Source organism: Haliotis cracherodii, unplaced genomic scaffold (genome assembly GCF_022045235.1).
Source record: "Haliotis cracherodii isolate W230 unplaced genomic scaffold, xgHalCrac1.p SCAF_3, whole genome shotgun sequence".
NCBI classification, from domain to species: domain Eukaryota; kingdom Metazoa; phylum Mollusca; class Gastropoda; order Lepetellida; family Haliotidae; genus Haliotis; species Haliotis cracherodii.
This window is the reverse complement of record NW_027266286.1, coordinates 22,519,174-22,536,452: the sequence shown is the minus strand read 5'-3', so window position 1 is coordinate 22,536,452 and position 17,279 is coordinate 22,519,174. Positions and strand designations below refer to the sequence as shown.

The following is a 17,279-nucleotide window of genomic DNA, read 5'->3' as shown; positions in this document are numbered from 1 at the left end:
TGAGGCAGCCTGATGGTTTAAGAGTTTTTCGTCGCGACGAAGACCTGGGTTTCTCATTCCCAAGTGGGTACAATGTTTGAAGCTCATTTCTGGTGAGCCCCGCCGTGATATTGCTGGAATATTGTTAAATGCGGCGTCAAACCCAACTCACTCTCAAAGTATAGCCCGGGGTGGTTGCAGGTTTGACTGCAGTAATTTCAAAACCACTTGCTGTTAAACAGAGAGACACAGACAAGCTGAAATTTCGTAGAAACGGGAATTAAGTCGGGGAGTTGGGTTTAGCGCCATTTTCACAGCTTTCAGGTTAAATCACCGTGTGTCAGCTTAATGTGGGAAGAAAGCTCGAAGTGATGCTGGTCTCGGATGTTTCCCACTTTGGTGAAACCCACGAGCACGGGTATGGTGCTGACAAACCTAGAAACAATGAAGCCAGATCAGAGATTCCAACACACGATCAAATGTTTCGCGTAGACAAAGGTGCGCAACTGTAACGGCCGAAAAACACAAAGTATATGCTTGAATATTGGATTTGACCAGAATAAAACACAAACGAATCAAAACAACAAGGCTTGATTGTTTCATTTTATAGCCACCATCACGCATGGATGTATGATTTCTCCTGCCCGGTAGTTTAGATAATTTCCCACAGAACTGTGTTTGTTTGTTTGTTTGTTGTTTAACGCCTCACTCAGCAATATTCCGGCTGTATGACGGCGGTCTGTAAATAATCGAGTCTGGAACAGACAATCCAGTGATTGACTTCATGACATACATCAACCAAGTCAGCGAACATGACCACTCCCACAGAACTGAGAATTATGATTTATGTTAAACATGTAATGAGCCTACCTTCGGAATCTAATAACAGTCGCATACTCTGCAGTTTCAAATCCTCCTGTAAATAGAGACACTCCGTATTTTCTCTAATCAATTATTCGTTGAGTGAGTTGGGTTCAACGTCGCTTTTAACAGTATTCCGGTTATATCACGACGTGTCAGCTTAATGTTGGAGGAAAGCCCAAAGTGATGCAGGTCTCAGACGTTTACCACTTCGGTGAAACCCACGAGCATGGGTATGGTGCTGACAAACCTAGACACATAATCGGGGCGAACCGGGATTCGAACCCACAATAATAGGTTTCTAGCGTGCCCAAGGGACGCAACTCTGCATAGCGAATCGCGGCGCCTTAGACGACTGGGCCACCCGTGCCCCCACTTATTCCTTGAACAGAGTTCCAAAATAGGAGGGTAATATAGGCCAGGTGGTAACAAGAGACCCAACGCTTAATATTTAAACAGTCTTGCATATCCTACAGCTGACATCAGCATAGAATAGAATTTTATATTCTTGATACAGAATGTATTTCAAGGTAGAGTGAGTGAGTTGTATTTAACGCCGCTTTTAACAGTATTCCTGTCATATCGCGGCGTGTCAGCTTAATCTTGGAGGAAAGCCCCGAATGATGTAGGTCTTAGACGTTTACCACTTAAGTGAAACCCACGAGCACGGGTATGGTGCTGGCAAACCTAGAAACATAATCGGGGCGAACCGGGATTCGAACCCACAACCATAGGTTTGTGGCGTGCCCAAGGGACGCAACTCTGCACAGCATATCGCGGCGCCTTGGACGATTGGGCCGCCCGTTCCCCCTTCAAGAGCGTGAACGTAAAAATAGTGACATACATTGCAACAAAAACACTTTGTGTTGATTGTTAAACAACGAACTACAAAAATTGACAAACATGTCAAGGACGGTATTAACTCTGTAAATACGGAGGTCGGCGCTTATTAGACACCCAGCGCTTATATCGGAAATCCAAATATCTCCTGTTTGTCGTGAGAGCCGACTAACACCGTGGTGGTCAGGCTCTATGACTTTATTGTTTGCCTTCATCCCCTATCGTATCCCGCTAACATGAATTGTTGCTCGCGCTTTCAGTCACTGGCTTAGGCGCTTGCCAGGCCCAAACTCATTCATCCACAGACCGATGTCACGGGTGGCCCAGAAGTCCAAGGCGCAGCAATTAACTTTTCAGAGTTGGTTCGAATCCAGAATTCACCCTGATCTTTGTATTTTCGTGGGTCTGATCAAAGTCGAAGTCAAAGACCTGCACCCCCCATAAAGCTGGTATGCCGCAACAAAACTACAGCGGCGTTAAGCCTGTCTCACTCATGCAGATATATGGATCAACTGTTTCCCTTCTTGTTTTGGCGTGGGGATTTCCGGTGAGAAAAGGTCCCCAACAGCCTGTGTTTGACGTGCGAGTCGATAACATGGTCAGTTTGATCTCGGTGACTTGTTTGACCGTATGTCATCGTACTCCGACAGCATCGATCGTTGCTCAATCACTGGTTTGTCTGGGTCTATAATAGCCGGAATATATTTATTGCGCAAGCAACAACTATCTACATACGCAATAAAAAAACAATCGTGTTTTTAAACAATATCTTGTTTATTAATTTGTTTACTATGCACATTTTTTTACAGTATATTAAAGCTACTTCATCAAAACCATATAAATATATACAATTATACTTCAAAATAGAAGTCACATCAGCCCTTGAAGTTTCTATTCAGCGTCCTGCCTTCTCTTGAGCCTCCACAACCTCCCACCAGAGGGCGCCCGACTTCAGACAGTAGTCAGGGTCGTATCTGAGAACCTCGTCATCCACCCAGTACTCTGGTGCTATCACCAAATCCTGTCCAAACGTGGGATCTTCAGCCTCTTTCCTGACCACGACCTCCCACCACGCGGTGTTGGGAGCCAGGGTGAAGTCTTCGTCTGGAGCTAGGGAGCAAGTGTCGTCTGCTTCACCTCGCTCGGCGGCATCAAGAGATCCTCGAACACAGTGGCGACATCGGAGTCTCCGGACACACGTCCTCAGAGACCACAACAATCCCACGATGACCACTGGATTTAATGAAAACAAGAAATTAACTGAATTATACATCGTATTGAACAGATCAAGCACGTGCTGATGAAATATCATCTTCCATTAAATCCTGACTATTTCTAGTGGCCAGTTAGTCACATGAGTTAAACTCATGACATTATATCAAACATATACGTGGATATAACTATACTGAGCGTTCGCAGAACTTTGTATAAGGCCAATAGCTGATTTACATTTTACATACACACGACTACAATTCCCGAGTTCCAGTTGTTTAATCGTTGTAAATGTATGCATGCAGAAAGTTATGAAACTGGGTCTGGGTGCGGAGAAAATGACATTCTAGTTATGTAGTTAGGGGGGCACGGGTGGTCCCGTTGCGTTGAGTTGCGTCCCTTGGGCACGCCAGAAACCTGTGATTGTTGGTTCGAATCCCGGTTCGCCAAGATTATGTTTGTAGGTTTGTCAACACCATACCCGTGCTCGTGGGTTTCACCGAAGTGGTTAACGTCTAAGACCTGCATCACTTTGGTCTTTCCTCCCACATTAAGCTGACACGTTGTGATATAACTGGAATACTGTTAAAAGCGGCGTTAAACCGAACTCACTCACTCACTAGTTATGTAGTTGATGTAGATGTAGATGTAGATGTAAACGTACTTACTGACACCAACAAGGTATGCACATAGATAAAGAGCCATATCTCGAGGACCAATTTCGAATTCTGAAATCAAGAAATACACATCAGACAAAATTCATTTGACGCAACACAGGAAATATATCTAAATGCCGTACCCGGACGACAAAAAAGAATACATGGATCAAAATTAAGAGCTTGAGAAATATAGAACATTTATGAACAAGCAAATAGTCAACAGAAGTCAAAACATAAATCACCTGTTCAGTTATGATATTTTTAAATCTTGCCGATTAATGATCACCTCTGAATTACTGTATTGATTAGATAAGATACATAAATTAATGTCGTTAGTTTTCACTGGTGCTAAGAAGTAATACAAACTATATCAATGAATTACCCTTTTTATTTTTTTACTTAATGATAATAGACATGAAACCACATTTAATTTCTCGTGTATTACATGTACTAAACATGGGTGATATTTACCATAGTTTTCTCGATAATGAATTCCGTTAAAGTTGCTCGTTAACCTGAAACGATATTTCCACAAACTTTCACGCATGTATATTTTTTCTCGATTGGACTGGACATAGTCTAACACTACAATCGAATCAAATACGTATACGTCAGAATTAAATATTATTGTATTAACATTAAGGGTATAGTCTATGTAACATTTATCCTCCACTGAATGAAATCAACGATTTCTTAAGACGACAACGATTTCTTAACTTCGCAGAATTTTTTTTAAATGCAAATAAACAACTGTATAACTGAATTGGATATAAATCGTAGTCTTTTGGAGACCAGATATCAGTATAAAATCGGGCTTCGGAGTTTATCTCCATATAAAGTCAATATTAATTTAATAAAAACAAAACAAACCATGCGTACAATACAGATTCTTGATACTCATTAAATATATCATGTAACAGAGATTAATAGTTTAAATGAGCCCTCCCGTTCCTATTGTTTCAATAATAACATCATAAATTGTTTCAATGATAACATCATAAATGTCTTACCTAGTTGAAGGCGTTGTTATTGACCGCATTTCGGGAATATGTGACGACAGATCGGGAACTAATCGCAAAGACGGCATCATGAATGGAGCGCAGCGCGTCATTGTCTGTGACGTCATGGCCTTAGATACTCTCGACCAAGGGCGGGTAACTCTAAGTTTACCGTGTTTTGTGACGAGCTCAGAATTAAGTTGTTTTTACGCAATATTCCAGCAATACTACGATGCTGAGTCAGAAGGCAACGTCTTAAAAACTTAAACGACATTCGGCCCTGAAACGTCTGGGGAGCTGCAATTCTCAGTGAGGAGTTACAACTATAATTATAAAAGTGTATGTCTGATAGACGGAGAGCGGAAGGTCCTGGGTTCGATCCCCGACCGCGTCATACCAAAAGATGTTAAAAGATGGTACTTGTTGTTACCCTGTCTGGCGCTTGCCATTAAGGGGCTAAAACAAGGACTGGTCGGCTCGGAGTCAGTATACTGTATGTCTGAGTGGGGTATTCATGTTAAACTATGACATAATATCTATAAATCGGCATCAGTCCGTACTTCAGTAAACTACGGTTATAACGACCTGAAATGAGTGTTTTTGTTTCGTTATTAGCATATATACAGAACCTAAACAACAAATGGCCGGGACCAAAAAATAAATTCGTCATATCCGTTTGTTCGCTTTAAGCGTGTTCGTTATAAACGTAGTTTACGGTAGTACAATCAGTCACACACACACACACACACACACACACACACACACACACACACACACACACACACACACACACACACAGACACACACACACACACGTATATCAGTGCAATAATCTTGTACTCGACCCTAAACCACATTTCACCTCACCAAGTTACACTCAAGACCTTGACTGGGTTTGGCTTCCATGCCGTGGAGCTTATGTCAGAGTCTCCCTTTAACATTCTCCACTATGGCGCTGGTCATCACTATAATATATTTGACAGTGATTAATAAACACACGCTTATGATATAATCGTAAAACGGACTCGGCTTGTAGAAGAGATTTCTTATGAATGTCCAAAGCTTGTTACATGTATTTGATACTGGTCGAAATGAATTATTGTTTCATGACCGCTTTCATAACTGGTTTCACATTGTGATAATAATGCGTTCATAAAATGACACTCAATCTCAGCTTGCCAATGCCATTTAACCGTAGCACAATCTACCCATGCTCACAATATCGTCCATTGGTTTTCGGCTCCAAACTGTGCAGTAGTTCATCCCACCTTTACTAACAAAGGCTGAAAACCAGTTCACTCATTCACTCATTCGCTGTCCTAAAAAAGTTTACAACCTTGTTTGTTTGTTTGTTTGTCGTTAAACGCCGCACTCAGAAATGTTCCAGATATGTGACCGTGGCCAATACATAATCGAACATAATGGACCAGGCAATCCAGTGATTGACACATTAAGCATCGGTCCACGCAGTCTGGATGGTGACATGTGCTCAACCACGCCCACTGGATGATGACTGTGAGTGTCCTTGACAGATGTCAAGATATCATTCAATGTTGATGCTGATGCCACACAATCCTTCGTCCAGTCTGCCTTTCTCTTGTTGATTCTGTACATGGATCCACCGACAACCAGACATCTCCTTCTAGATATAGGCAGGAAGATAAGTGAATTAATTGGGAGATATACGTATTGAAATTTGAAACGTCCCAGCGCCTTGGGTTCCAAATTACTTTCAGCGCCGACAGACCTACAGGTAAATATAAAACGCTGACGCCAGAGAATAACTAATCCCAATATCCACTGAAAAAGGCATAAGAGCGGCGAGAATGATATGAATGGATCACTGAAAATCAGAAATGACACCTGGGTATCGTTGTACAAAACAACCTTAGAGCTACGACTGTCGTAAGTCTGTGTTGAGGTATGGGAGTAACGATCACCTTAGCGCTAAGATCGCCTGGTACAACGGCCCCCGGGGGTTAGATAAAAGGGTAAGCATGTCCTGCCTATTCACCCGCCACTCACACAATTTGCACTAATTGTGTTTGTTTATTGCCAATTCTACCATGACGTTGGTGAATGCTTGATTCTGATTGGTTAAAAAGAGGTTTCCTTTTTGCTACGGAAACTCCTTTCAGATATATTAAGCCTTTTCACATAAAACGTGCGTATGAATACATAGATAGCCTACATATCGATTCTTGAAATTGGCTGCCGATCGATCACCCCCATATGAACTGTAAAACGTATCTATATTTCCTCTAATGCACGCTGGGTCTGTAATACCAGCCAGGTTTCTAATACACGCCAAGTCAAAGACTCTCCCGAAATTAATAGACCGCATAGCGTCAGATAGTGGAAATACGGTCGTTTGATATCGGATGTTTTGGGCGTTAGCTAGGCCGCAACCCTGACTGCTTCGATGATGACATTAAAAAATTTAACGAAGGCATATCTTTTGCATACAGATGAAATGTTTATGAAACTGTTAGGAAATGTTCTATGGTGACCAGAATCGTAGGTGAGGTGAATACGGATTCGCCAGGTGCGCGTCAGTCACACACCATTTACGAATTATTCCTCTCGTTTTGCATTATATAATCAATGGGTTCTTTCTTTTTTCAATATTGTGATCACAGGATATTAAACTGTTTCCTTTATTTCTCCAGGAATTGTAAAAAGTATTAAAAAATATAACCCATGCCAGGTACCCCGTTGGTTCAACCTTATACCATTATCCTGATAATTCTATAACAAAAGAGCTTTCTTCACACCATTTATTGTGTAATTCTGAGACGATATGAAGAGAAATAATCACATAATAATGAACAAATATATGTCCAATATTGAATATAATTTTGGCTGTTTTGAAATATTCTTTTGGGTATTTTATTACGTAAATTGATGCCAAACAAGTGCGTGTCTTGTCCAATTAAGATACACCATAAACTATCTAATTGTTTACATATTCAATACTTGGTGAAAGCAGTCATTTTATGTTGTGTCGAAAAAAGCGTCAAATGCCGTTTTATACTTTCAGATTTTCCATACCATGAACGAAAATTAGGGGAGATATATATTTATCAAAATACCAGTGTCGTCTTTCTCCGACGTTATCAAAGACATAAAACCAGCCATGACGTCAAAAAGAATGGTGATATTGGCCATCCATTTCTCCATTACCTTTTTTTTTATGAAGTACCAGTTTCAATATCGATATTTGTGTTGGAATAGTTTGGTTCCTCGTGAACAAAACACCACGAAAATATATTGTCCTTACCCACAGCCAATTCTCACCAAGTGACCTGAGTTACAATAAACTTGTGCTAAGCATAGCGGAGTTATGCCCCCTTTTCTTTGTACGCGTGTAACCTCTCTGTCGCCGTTTGAAGTCGCAGAGAAAAATCAGTTTTCATCATTTACCGCCTGCTATTTTTGGCATTGAATGTATGTCGTTATACATACGCATATAACTCCATTTGATATGTAGCGACGTGCATCCACGTGTGTGTGGCTGACTTGTACTAAAGTACTCACGGAAATGAAAAAAAACTGTTTTTTCGACCTCAGATCTTAAATAAATGCAGTTAATATACAAAATATGTAAATATTCAAACAACTAAATTAGTACTAATTGGGCCGTGGCACAAATACAGCGTATCAAATGTTTTTATGCCTTTTTACACGTAAAAGTGTGTAAAAATGTGAATAAAACAGACTATTGTGAAACAGACTATTGTGACCTATGACACCTTGACGACAGGTGAGAACAGGTGCATAATGCCTATAGTCTGTTTCTGCTATGTCAATTTGGACTTAGTTTTATTTTTGAATGTTGAAAGTGACGACAAATTACCTCCTGTAAAGTACATTTTGTATTGTTCACTGAGATCAAACTAGCAAATCCAGACTAGTACTTTTCGAGTTGTTTTGTTATTTCGTATTTACAGCTACGTAACACTTTGTGTCGATTTTTAATTCGAGTAAAACAGTTATTTTTCATTTCCGTGAGTACTTTAGTCCGGACTGATGCCGATTTATAGTGCTAGCACACTGAGATACCATGCAAACATCCTTTGAATATTGACACGTGTGTAACCGTAACTTTGTAACCGAAAGTTGTAGTTATAATTATTTAAATATGTCTAACGATAATTACTAAAAAGGACTTTTGCATAAATATTACCTCCCACTTCAGAGGGTTTATTATTGTGATTTGACAACCTCTGATTGACCAATCAGAATCCGGTAATTTCCAAATTCATGGTAGAATACATGTTTGACTCAACGTACATTTTACTAACTTTAACATAGGGAAATATCTATCTCAAGTCTTTAAGGTCAGGGGGCACGGGTGGCCCAGTCGTCTAAGGCGCCGCGATTCGCTGTGCAGAGTTGCGTCCCTTGGGCACGCCAGAAACCTATGATTGTGGGTTCGAATCCAGGTTCACCCCGATTATGTTTCTAGGTTTGTCAGCACCATACCCGTGCTCGTGGGTTTCACCGAAGTGGTAAACGTCTGAGACCTGCATCACTTCGGGCTTTCCTCCCACATTAAGCTGACACGCCGCGATATAACTGGAATAATGTTAAAAGCGGCGTTAAACCCAACTCACTCACTCACTCACTCACTCACTTTAAGGTCAAGTAATTATCGCATTCTAATTAATTCAGTACAAACAACGTCTTTTAGATTTGAAACCATACACGCTGTGTTAGTAATTAGGTCAATTGATTTATGATAGCTGTAACCATGGCAACCAAACAAACCCAGTTGAGTTAGACTGCCACAATCACATGATAGCATTTGAATGCGAATGCTCCCTACTGTGAACATTATAATTAACAATCCATTAGGAATAATGTAAACATGCTTTAAGTATTGATATGTTGTGTTTATGGCTAGGGCACTTTTTTAATCAAAAATATTTTCTCGTATAATTCTGAACAACATACACCGTATCGGACCCGTTGTAACTGAGCGAGTATGGTTTTACGTCACTTTTAGCAATATTCAAGAAATATCACGGCGGGGGGTATTACGCCCCAGAAATTGGCTTCACATATTAAATAAACACATTTTGGGAATTGAACCTGGGATTTCTGAGTGACGGGTGAACGCTTCACCACCAAGTTTTCACACCGCCCCTGAGCCCGCGGCAAATGTGCACAACAATAATATTTATTTCCATGGTGCGCATTGCTATGTTCCTTTTCATGGCGTTCGTTGCCATGGTGTTCATTTGTGTTTACTGTGATTGTGCCATGGCCTTAATGAAATAGCGAATCTCACCCGAATGTCGTTGATTGATAAATGAAAAAACCCGAGGCATGCCGAGGAGTTTTCCCACTTTTATCAACAATTGTTGATACATTTGATATCAAAAGACACTCGGGTGAGATTTTGATTATCATCCAATATTATTCTTCCAACTTTTTCAGTTTGTAATAAGTAGTGTCTTAAGTGTGAAAAATTACTGCTAACAGATTCAGTAGCAGAGCCATTGGTGATGTCATTTGATTGTGGCGTTATGATAACCAATGACGTCACAATGGTCTGTAGATGTCGCTTGATCTCACCCAAGCGATATCTCCGGTGGGAGCCAGTTTTGGATCATAATATATAGCCACTCGTGAAAATATCTCCTTTCCCCCGTCACTCGGAGAGAGAAACACAGAATTTCACTCGACACATGAAATATCCTATGTATTATATACTTTTGGTGTAGTTGTCTGCAGGAAGATTAAATTATTTCATTACAAATGTAAAACCTTCAAGCGTAAATTCTCCCTACATAACACACATGAACGGTTTTCCACCCCCTGTAAGTACGACTAAAAATTCCGTCTTTGCTAAATCTTAACAAATATAAACAAAAGTAACCAAAAATATTTGATGTCACTAAAATTCTTTAGTATACATTTGGATATGAATATATACAAAATCAACTTCATCCAAAACAAAATTTCAAATCAATGAGACGGTTGTTCGAAGCGAAAGAATACACGCAATTCAAGTAACAAAATGGCGCTTTGCGAAACGTAAAGTATCGACTGACAAATCAGAAGAGAAATTCACAGTTTAATACAAATCATTTTCAACAAAATAACAAACGGTAAGAATCGGTATTAACTACATAAATGACCATCTGTCATTATATGACTTGTCAACGTTAAACTGACGTAAATCAACAGTTTGTGTACGAGCTGTCTCGTGTAGGCCAACATAGTTCTGTCGACGTGTTATGTTCACTGCAGTGAAATATCAAGTGTTATGTTCACTGCAATGAAAATATCACTTTTCTCAACTTCAGAAAACCCAGTCTTTCACACTGAAGTATATAATATAAGGGTAACGCTATTTTTCAGGGCATTATCATTTGCAGAAGCCCGAGGTCTTCGATTAACTGCCAGACAAACTGCCCGATTCTATTAATTTTATCTGTGATTGACTGGCATTCTACCATGAATGTGGAATTTACTCGATTCTGATTGGTCAATCAGAGGCTATTAAATCACAATAAACCCTCTCTGATTGAAACAGCTGGTTTGACGGCCGCATCACCGCGGAAGCTAATATTCATAGAATAGTACTATTTTCAGTCATTGTCGGTAGGCATATTTAAATAATTATATCTACAATTACAGGTTACAAAATGCACAGATGCGGTTACTACAATATTCAAAGGATGTGTGGCAATACATTTCGTGCAGAAAAACACGACAGAAATCAACAAAGGGAATGTATTTACATTTTGGAGACAACAGAGAGCTTGGAATTTTGGAGCTTTTCTATATACGACTGTGACGTCATATCTTTTGCGTCACAATGAGCGATATGACGTCATAATGGTGACGCGCGATCTAGAGCGAAAGCCTTGCAAAGCTTGCTTTGTTTTCTTTACGGATGCCTACCTCATGTTAGCTTACCAAGTTGCCGTGCTTATATGCTTTCAATGTCTGTCATATGTTCGAGTGAAATATTACGGTGTAAACAAACTGCTTAAGTATATACAGCGCCATCTTTTGTTCGGTGATTCCGTAATTCAGATCGATAACTCACTCAAAACACTGGACTCAATCCATGCCGCTTCACTCAGAATATTTGCTAACACCAAAGAGTTCGCGTTTGATTTAGTCATGGTAGAATGGAGATAAACATACTGGGTTTTCAATGTAGAGCTAGGTTACCTGTAGATTTAACCGCGCTAAATTTAACATTTGAAACCTCACGCTGCGCATTCAGTTCCAAATTCAATTTAGTGGGGTTAAATCTACAGGTAACCTAGCTCTACATAGAAAACACAGCATGTTTATCTCCTAATTATAATGATTATTTTGGCGTTCACTGAACTGGTGTTGTCTGAAATAATAATATTGTTATGTAGACGGGGTTAACATATGGCTTCAACTTCTATATTCAATGACCCGTGAAGAGCCGGGGTAGAATAGTTCTTCAGTAGGTTCTGGGCCGGGAGAGCGAAACCTAGCCATATTGAACTCTAAAATCTCTTCGCTTTCGTGAAGCTACGGTAAGACTGGTCACGCTACAGTAAACACGGGATATTGCTGTACCGGGACTCTCTAAATGGACCCGTGAAGATTCCGTGGTAGAACAGGTCTTCAGCAACCCATGCTTGCCGTAAAAGGCAACTATGCTTATTGTAAGAGGCGACTAACGGGATTTGGTGGTCAGGCTCGCTGACTTGGTTGATGCATGTCATCGTATCCCAATTGTGCGGATCGATGCGCATTATGTCGATCACTGGATTGTCTGGTCCAGACTGGATTATTCACGTCATCTTGCTGGAATATTGCTGACACTGACTTTGAGGAATGTGAGGTCTTGACGCCGATCCTGAAGTAGGATACATCTTCTCTCCACCTCTGCAATCTACCAGTCAGGGTAGTAAATTCACTGTTTTCTCACCTTCTGATCGCTGTTTCTAATTAAGTTGGTCGAATTCACTAGACTTTGTTCTCTCAGTGTTTTAAATGCCACATAAATATTCATTACCGTGGTAGCAACTGATGCTCACCGGTTTGGTGTCACCTGTGTTATATGGCAGATTCATTTATTGTTAAACGGTGTTGCAAATTATTGCATTGTTTCTGATGAGATTCACTGGAAGTTCATAGCATTATGTTTTGACAATAATTAGTTGTCAAGAATGTAGTACAAATGTACTATCTAATGTAACCGTGGTGTCTAAGGTACTATTTTAGATGCTTTTTAGAGTCAAATTTAATCTAAAATCTTCTGAAACAGTTAGACTAGTCCAGCACTGTATTGAACCTTCTAAGATCTCACTACATCTTACATTACATCAAGACCGGCGGTTGTGTGAAGATCATTATTTTGACCTGGAGGTCCAGCCTAGGCCTATTTTCTAAGCTTGACCACTGTTGCCGGTAGGTCAATATTATTATCCTTGCTTTTATTGCTATAACAATGCTATTTCATTATATACTGCCGTTGCACTACCTACATTGAATTTGTTCTGCAATTCTACTGTGTACTGTCATTGTAATTTCTTTGCAATAATTTGTATTGATTTGTAAACCTAGTTCATTTTACAATACATTTGTTAATTGTAACCATTTCTTTGTTGGTTTAACACAGAATTCCTTTAAGTATAGGTTTCTGGGTTAATTTATTGGTTCAATTTGGAAGTCATCGCGTAACGACAGTGGTCGTGGTATATGTCATGGTGTTCACTGTGATGGTGTTACCTCCGATAATGGTAAGTGTTATAATGTTCACTACAAAGGTCGTCACTGCCAAGAAGGCAACTGCTGTACTGCTAATATAAGGGTAACGCTATTTTTCAGGGCATTATCATTTACAGAAGCCCGAGGTCTTCCATTAACTGCCCGACGAAGGAGGGCAGTTGAAAAGAGCGAGGGCTTCTGCAAATGATAATGCCCTGAAAAATAGCGTTATCGTTATTATAGCTAAAATGGATGGAATTTGTTATCAAATAAAAAGAAACAACAATATCGATTTTGAAACATTTACTGCAATCAACACGAATATGGAAACGTCATAGAACAAACCAGATGACGTCACTATTGAACGTTACGTCACCTATCCCTATCCTATGACGTCACCTAACAACGGGCGTGATAATGCCCCGTCGTCAAGTAATATGAGGGCATTATCAACTTACAGTGGCCCGCTCATTTCTGATAACATGCGGGCGTTTTTATGATAATTCTATCCATTTTAGCTATAAAGTGGCATAAGATCATGTCATCTTCCATCGATGGTTGACAGCCTTGTGTGTAAATAAATCGCCAAAAACATTTCAATAATCATACGAACTCTCCACTGAAAGAAGAGGCTATTGTGCGACTCTGAGTACAGTCAGATGCCGTTGTGTGCAGGGACCTATGTAAATACTTCGAGTTATACGAAGTTCGACACAACCGAAAAACGAACTTGGCATACATTTACCAATTGGCCGATCGGATTGCTTCAAACGTCGTCTCAATCGATATGGTCAGTCTCAATTAATTTATGTTTCGTTAGGTGGAGAAACATCTGATCAAGTTACCCTACCGGTAAAGCCAGGCCCTTCGCTTGAGTGTTCAGCCATGTTCTTAACCGTGCTGATTCATTTCTTTGTTGTTGTTGTTGTTGTTGTTGTTGTTGTTGCCTTAAGTGTTTAAGAGGTCGCCTTCAGCAATTAGTGCAGACCTGTCACTCTTTGAGTGTGAGTGAGTGAGTATGGTTTTACGCCGCTTTAAGCAATATTCCAGCAATATCACGGCTGTGGACACCAGAAATGGGCTTCACACATTGTACCCATGTCGGGAATCGAACCCGGGTCTTCGGCGTGACGAGCGAACGCTTTAACCACTAGGCTACCCGACCGCCCCTCTTTGAGTGTGAGTAGGGTACACATATAAATCGTAAGTTCAGTATTGATAAAAAAAAAAATCTGCTTTTCTATTGATAAGATTTATATTTTCGTATTGATGATATCATTTCATTTTTGATTTTTAGAATTTTATAGAAATCTTTCAAATTCTTTGCCCGTTCTGTTTATGTACGTCGGAGAAACTGACCATCTCTCAGAAATAGAGTTAGATTGGCCTTCGCTATTGCATCTCTTGGCTTAAGGAGATCTATGACAAATAGCGGATCTAACTGCAAGTCTTGTTGTAACCGAGACGGGGCTAGGGCGTGGTCTTGACATTCCAGTAACACGTGAGCAATGGATTCAGGTTGATTGCAAGATGGACATACCTTGTCTTTGTGCTTTTTGTGACCGAGTCTGAGGCATGAGATGGCTATTTCAACTTTCCTTTCATTAGAGAATGAGTATCGCTTTTGGTGGAATACCAAAACTCGCAATGTATGTGTACCCTACTCACACGCACGAGTGAGTCGAAATTGCTGAGGCAGAAGGCAACGTCTTAAACACTTAACGACATTCGGCCCTGAAACGTCTGGGGCGCTGCAATTCTCAGTGAGGAGTTACAACTATAATTATAAAAGTGTATGTCTGATAGACGGAGAGCGGAAGGTGCGGGGTTCGATCCCAGACCGCGTCATACCAAAAGACGTTAAAAGATGGTACTTGTTGTTACCCTGTCTGGCGCTCGGCATTAAGGGGCTAAAACAAGGACTGGTCGGCTCGGAGTCAGTATACTGTGTCTGAGTGGGGTATTCATGTTAAACTGCGGCATGGTATCTCAGTGAGCTAGCACTATAAATCGGCATGAGTTGGGACTAGTACAAGCAGCCACACACACACACACACACACGTGCATGCACGTCGCTATATAAGTGCAATAATCTTGGACGCGACGTTAAACCCAATTTCATCTCACCTCACCTCACCTCACCTCACCTCACCTCACCTCACCTCACCTCACCTCTGCTAGAAAATTGAGTAAGAAGTTCGACCGGTATGGCCTCAATGTTCAGAGTTCATGAGAGTTCATGAAAGTTCATGATTACCGACACAATTCATCAAAATTGTTTTTCAGTAAAGCTTACACTTACATCCATCAGCTGACCGATGTTTTGGTTGCCTGCATTCTGCAATCATCACTGTGTGGAGTTATAAACACTAAACCCATGCATTTCGTGTTATAGAAATCAAAGACAGTTGCTTTATTTTTTGCCGAATCATTCAGTAATCAATCAGAGTTCCCAAACAGTAACCTGTATTATGCGTTTTTTAAAGTACTCGGCTCACGGATCCGACATACATGGCGAGCTAAATGGGGTTTCCGAACCCAGAAACAACAACTGAGAATTGTATTTTATAACCAGTATTCCATTTAATCACAACCATTATTTAGAATCAGTCTCGCTAAACCCCCCTAATGAGAAGTCCTCGCGTGTATCTAAAAGCACCTGGTTTTGGAGGATAAAAGATTATTGATCTCAAATTAAGACTTCAGATGAAGGGTAGGATGATTAATAACCTGCCCAGGATGACTTCCCGTGAGTAATGAAAGACTCGCATCTGGACTTAGAGCCACAGGTGAGTCGGGTGTTCTTCTGCTGTATCTGGCAGTAATTGTATGAGGAGTCATTTTTTTAGTTCTTTGAATGGTTAGTTATTAATGATTCACACTTCAGCATATTATTGCATGTTATGCAGTAATAACAGATTGTGACATGTAACAGGTTGTAATTGTAATATGTAACAGATTGTGAATGTAATAGGTATCATCAGGTAAGAAGATTGCGATTCTGTGTTAATGAACCTGTGTTTCTGTTACTGTACATATTTTTTTATATACTTGGAATCGTACAATGGGCAAGGTATTTCTTTAGCTTATGGGGGCGGTAGGGTGGCCTAGTGGTTAAAGTGTTCGCTCGTCACGCCGAAGACCCGGGTTCTATTCCCGACATGGGTACAATGTGTGAAGCCCATTTCTGGTGTCTCCTGCCGTGATATTGCTGGAATATTGCTAAAAGCAGCGTAAAACCATACTCACTCACTGACTTTAGCTTATGGAAAGGTTTTGTCGTTGTTTTTTATATTAAGTTATGAACGCGTTCTGATTGGATAGTTACAGTCAGTGTGAGTGAGTTGGGGCTTAACACCGCTTTTAAAAATATTCTAGTTACATCGCGGCGTGTCAGCTTAATGTGGGAGGAAAGCCCGAAGTGATGCAGGTCTCTGACGTTTACCACTTCGGTGAAACCCACGGGCACGGGTATGGTGCTGAAAAACCTAGAAACATAATCGGGGCGAACCTGGATTCGAACCCACAATAATAGGTTTCTGGCGTGCTCAAGGGACGCAACTCTGCACAGCGAATCGCGGCGACTTAGACGACTGGGCCACCCGTGGCCTCTGTATAGTTACATATCTCTTGACATAATGTGTATTAAAGTAGGTAGAAGACTGTCAATATCGTCATTTTATCATTACAGTGTCCGCCGTCAGCCTTTTAAAAAAATTAGTGGTTGCGGGTGCTTCCGATGAGGCAGGGCATGCTTTTCTGTTTCGCGAACACGTAGTGGCATCACTGGTTTTCAGCGATAATTGTCACCTCTCTTTGCCTTTTACGCTCATTGGAATCTGTTTCGGAGACTGACTATTCTCTGGCGTTTTTGTTTTACATTACGCATATGAGGTGAGGTGGGGTTTAACTTCTCGTCCAAGATTATTGCACTTATATAGCGACGTGCATGTACGTGTGTGTGTGTGGCTACTTGTACTAGTCCGGACTTACGCCGATTTATAATGCTAGCTCACTG

The 17,279-nt window shown here is 40.6% G+C and overlaps 1 protein-coding gene across 1 annotated transcript; it reads right to left on the bottom strand.

Moving 5' to 3' along the window:
• Window positions 1–2,575: 2,575 nt before the first annotated feature.
• On the bottom strand, window positions 2,576–4,662 carry LOC139473676 (uncharacterized). Its single transcript, XM_071256377.1, has 4 exons — window positions 4,562–4,662; window positions 4,023–4,066; window positions 3,561–3,620; window positions 2,576–2,913 (listed from the first exon to the last, which is right to left on the bottom strand). Exons 1-4 carry the CDS (start codon window positions 4,660–4,662, stop codon window positions 2,576–2,578), a joined length of 543 nt encoding a protein of 180 aa, XP_071112478.1.
• Window positions 4,663–17,279: the final 12,617 nt, after the last annotated feature.

Coding starts and splice junctions, on each gene's coding strand:
- LOC139473676 (XM_071256377.1), bottom strand. CDS start 4,662: ATGACGCGCTGCGCTCCATTCATGATGCCGTCTTTGCGATTAGTTCCC. Junction 4,067..4,561: donor ATAACAACGCCTTCAACTAG/GTAAGACATTTA, acceptor ATATCGTTTCAG/GTTAACGAGCAACTTTAACG. Junction 3,621..4,022: donor TCATTATCGAGAAAACTATG/GTAAATATCACC, acceptor TCTTGATTTCAG/AATTCGAAATTGGTCCTCGA.